This window comes from Oncorhynchus kisutch, linkage group LG15 (genome assembly GCF_002021735.2).
Source record: "Oncorhynchus kisutch isolate 150728-3 linkage group LG15, Okis_V2, whole genome shotgun sequence".
NCBI lineage: Eukaryota > Metazoa > Chordata > Actinopteri > Salmoniformes > Salmonidae > Oncorhynchus > Oncorhynchus kisutch.
The window spans coordinates 87,824,581-87,828,418 of NC_034188.2; the positions used below are offsets into that span (position 1 = coordinate 87,824,581).

General features: G+C 45.9%; 1 protein-coding gene across 2 annotated transcripts in view; it reads left to right on the forward strand.

Annotated features, from left to right (window-relative positions):
* LOC109884214 (protein-tyrosine sulfotransferase 1-like) overlaps nucleotides 1–3,838 on the forward strand; it is a 90,032-nt gene extending 86,194 nt beyond the window's left edge. For both annotated transcript variants that reach the window (XM_031791252.1, XM_031791253.1), the window contains 2 exons: nucleotides 590–650; nucleotides 2,586–3,838. In XM_031791252.1, coding sequence (XP_031647112.1) covers nucleotides 590–625 — 36 coding nt within the window. In that variant the 3' untranslated portion in view covers nucleotides 626–650; nucleotides 2,586–3,838. The remainder of the gene's footprint in view (nucleotides 1–589; nucleotides 651–2,585) is intronic.

The window sequence follows — 3,838 nt, forward strand, 5'->3', positions numbered from 1 at the left end:
CTATCTTTATTAGTGGCAAAATAGTTTGTTGGAAACAATTTCCCATCTGCTTCTCTTAGTTTTTAATGTTGGTCATAATGACATTCTGCGTATGCTTGGCCCTCGCTGTCTGCTGTACTGTAGCCTGACTGTTGTTCTCCCGTCTCATTTCTCACCTTGTGTTCATATTTTTGGAATGCGTCCTCCCCACATTAGCGGTTAGCGCGCTCTTGTTATTTTCCGTCTCCTGTTCTTCTCTTTGTCACCAGACTGATGTGTTCTGTTGGAAGGAAGAGTACCACTGCCACCATGTGGCAGCAAGCACACATAACGAGCTGCCAGCAACACATTGCATGTGAACACTGTGTGTGTGTGTGTGTGTGTGTGTGTGTGTGTGTGTGTGTGTGTGTGTGTGTAAGCAGAGCCATGATGAATTTGACTTCTTTCAACAGTTCATACCTTTTGGCACAAATGATTGATTTCCAACACATTCCCACTCTGATCGGATTTGATCTCCTCTGGTAATGAAACATCCCCTCTCCTCTAGTCCCAGACGAGAGAATTCCCATAATGCCTACAAGTCTGACGAGTCTTTCTCCTTCCTCTCCAGCTTCAGAAGACTCCAGAGAAAACAAACCCCAGTTAGGAGGAGCAACCAACATGCCACACAGGTGGGTAGTATAAGTCAATCACAGGTGGTGTAGTATAAGCCAATCACAGATGGGTAGTATAAGCCAATCACTGGTGGTGTAGTTTAAGCCAATCACAGGTGGTGTAGTATAAGCCAATCACAGGTGGTGTAGTATAAGCCAATCACAGATGGGTAGTATAAGCCAATCACAGGTGGTGTAGTATAAGCCAATCACAGGTGGTGGAGTATAAGCCAATCACAGGTGGGGTAGTATAAGCCAATCACAGGTGGGGTAGTATAAAGCCAATCACAGGTGGGGTAGTATAAAGCCAATCACAGGTGGTGTAGTATAAGCCAATCACAAGTTGATTCCCAAATGGGTCCTAATCAAAAGTAGTGCACTATATAGGGTGCCATTTGGGATGCCGGCGTAGTCGATACAGCCCTCTCACCATCGATGCTCTACTTAAAACTATTTTCCCCTAAACCTCTCCTCTAGTAACCCCCCCCCCCCAGCCATTTCCCTAAACCTCTCCTCTAGTACACCCCCTCCCAGCCATTTCCCTAAACCTCTCCTCTAGTACACCCCCCCCCCCAGCCATTTCCCTAAACCTCTCCTTTAGTACACCCCCCCCCAGCCATTTCCCTAAACCTCTCCTCTAGTACACCCCCCCAGCCATTTCCCTAAACCTCTCCTCTAGTACACACCCCCAGCCATTTCCCTAAACCTCTCCTCTAGTACACCCCCCCCAGCCATTTCCCTAAACCTCTCCTCTAGCCCGCCCCCCCTCCCCCCCAGCCATTTCCCTAAACCTCACCTCTAGTTCCCCCCCCAGCCATTTCCCTAAACCTCTCCTCTAGTACCCCCCCCCAGCCATTTCCCTAAACCTCTCCTCTAGAACCCCCCCCCAGCCATTTCCCTAAACCTCTCCTCTAGTACCCCCCCCAGCCATTTCCCTAAACCTCTCCTCTAGTACCCCCCCCCAGCCATTTCCCTAAACCTCTCCTCTAGAACCCCCCCCCAGCCATTTCCCTAAACCTCTCCTCTAGTACCCCCCCCCAGCCATTTCCCTAAACCTCTCCTCTAGTACACCCCCCCCAGCCATTTCCCTAAACCTCTCCACTATCCCCCCCCCCAGCCATTTCCCTAAACCTCTCCACTAGCCCCCCCCCCCCCACAGCCATTTCCCTAAACCTCTCATCTAGCCCCCCCCACACAGCCATTTCCCTAAACCTCTCATCTAGCCCCCCCCACACAGCCATTTCCCTAAACCTCTCCTCTAGTACCCCCCACACCTGATTTGGATCTGGTATGGTTTTTGAAAACAGCAATTAACAACAAGCTTGTGATTAGAACGATGTTGAAACTGTGTCTGTTTTGTTTTCATGAAGGTGTGAATAGATGCAGCTAGAGGACAGGGATGTTGAGTCCTAATACCACGCATCCACAATGGGTCTTAAATGGCATCCTATTCCCTATATAGGGAATAGGGCTCTGGTCAAAAAGTAGTGCACTAAATAGGGAATAGGGTACTAAATAGGGAATAGGGCTCTGGTCAAAAAGTAGTGCACTAAATAGGGAATAGGCTACTAAATAGGGAATAGGGCTCTGGTCAAAAAGTAGTGCACTAAATAGGGAATAGGGTACTAAATAGGGAATAGGGCTCTGGTCAAAAAGTAGTGCACTAAATAGGGAATAGGGCTCTGGTTAAAAGGTAGTGCACTAAATAGGGAATAGGGCTCTGGTCAAAAAGTAGTGCACTAAATAGGGAATAGGGCTCTGGTCAAAAAGTAGTGCACTAAATAGGGAATAGAGCTCTGGTCAAAAAGTAGTGCACTAAATAGGGAATAGGGTACTAAATAGGGAATAGTGTGCCATTTGGGATACATCCACAACCTTTCTGGTAGTTCCCGTTGATTGTGAAATACAGTGTCTGAGTGAGACCTCTAATGACGTATGTGCTGTGTGTTTCAGACAAGACGGGGCACCGATGGACAAACATCCAATACAACACCACTTTTTGGGGACCTCAGTACTCTTCCATGGACACACACACACAAACACATACGCTATATATACAAAAGTATGTGGACATTACTTCCAATTAGTGGATTCGGCTATTTCAGCCACACCCGTTGCTGACAGATGTATAAAATCGAGCACACTGCCGTGCAATCTCCATAGACAAACATTTGCAGTAGAATGGCCCCGAACTGAAGAGCTCAGTGACTTACAACGTGGCACTGTTATAGGATGCCACCTTTCTGCCCTGCTAGAGCTGCCCCGGTCAACTGTAAGTGCTGTTATTATGAAGTGGAAACGTCTTGGAGGAATCAACGTCAAAGCCACGAAATGGTAGGCCACACGAAGTCACAGAACTGGACCGCCGAGTGCTGAAGCGCGTAGAAATCGTTGCAAACACTCACTCACGAGCCCCTGGAAGTAACTTCAGCACAATAACTGTTCGTCAGGGGAGCTACATGAAACGGGTTTCCGTGGCAGAGCAGCCGCACACAAGCCTAAGATCACCATGCGTAATGCCAAGCGTCGGCTGTAGTGGTGTAAAGGTTGCCGCCATTGGACTCTGGAGCAGTGGACCAACTCCATATTAATGCCCGTGATTTTGGAATGAGATGTTCTACGAGCAGGTGTCCACATACTTTTGGTCATAGTGTATAACATCATGACTGGATATAACCGTATTCCACACTGGCTTTGTGGAGAAACTCTCTTGGCCTTTTGATGTTCGTACTGTAAACAAATGATGCATTTGTCACAAAATGGTGACCAGAGAATGTCTATGTTACTATCTTTCTTGTCGAGGGTTGCAACATTTCCCCAATTTCCTAGATTTTCCAAAAAAATCCCAGTTGGGAGATTCCTGAGATCCTACAACCAGGATTTCTGGAAAAACATGGAAATATTTAGAAAGTTACCAGAATTTTTAAAAACAATTCTCGTGACACCAAATGTTTTTTTCTTCTTTTAAATGATTTCTCCTGTAAATATAAATATATAAATCTGTGATTCTGTTGTAAGAAAATACAGTGGACTTAAACATCAAAAAAAGTGAATAATGTATTTATGGATGACATTTTGCTTTTTGAAGATGCAATATCTATTTTAATGTTTGTTTTTCATGCCTTTCTATAGTGCGATTCCATGGGTACGGATGTACAAGATCTGTTTTTAAGTATTGACAGTGATAAAAGATGGCATTTTGTAAA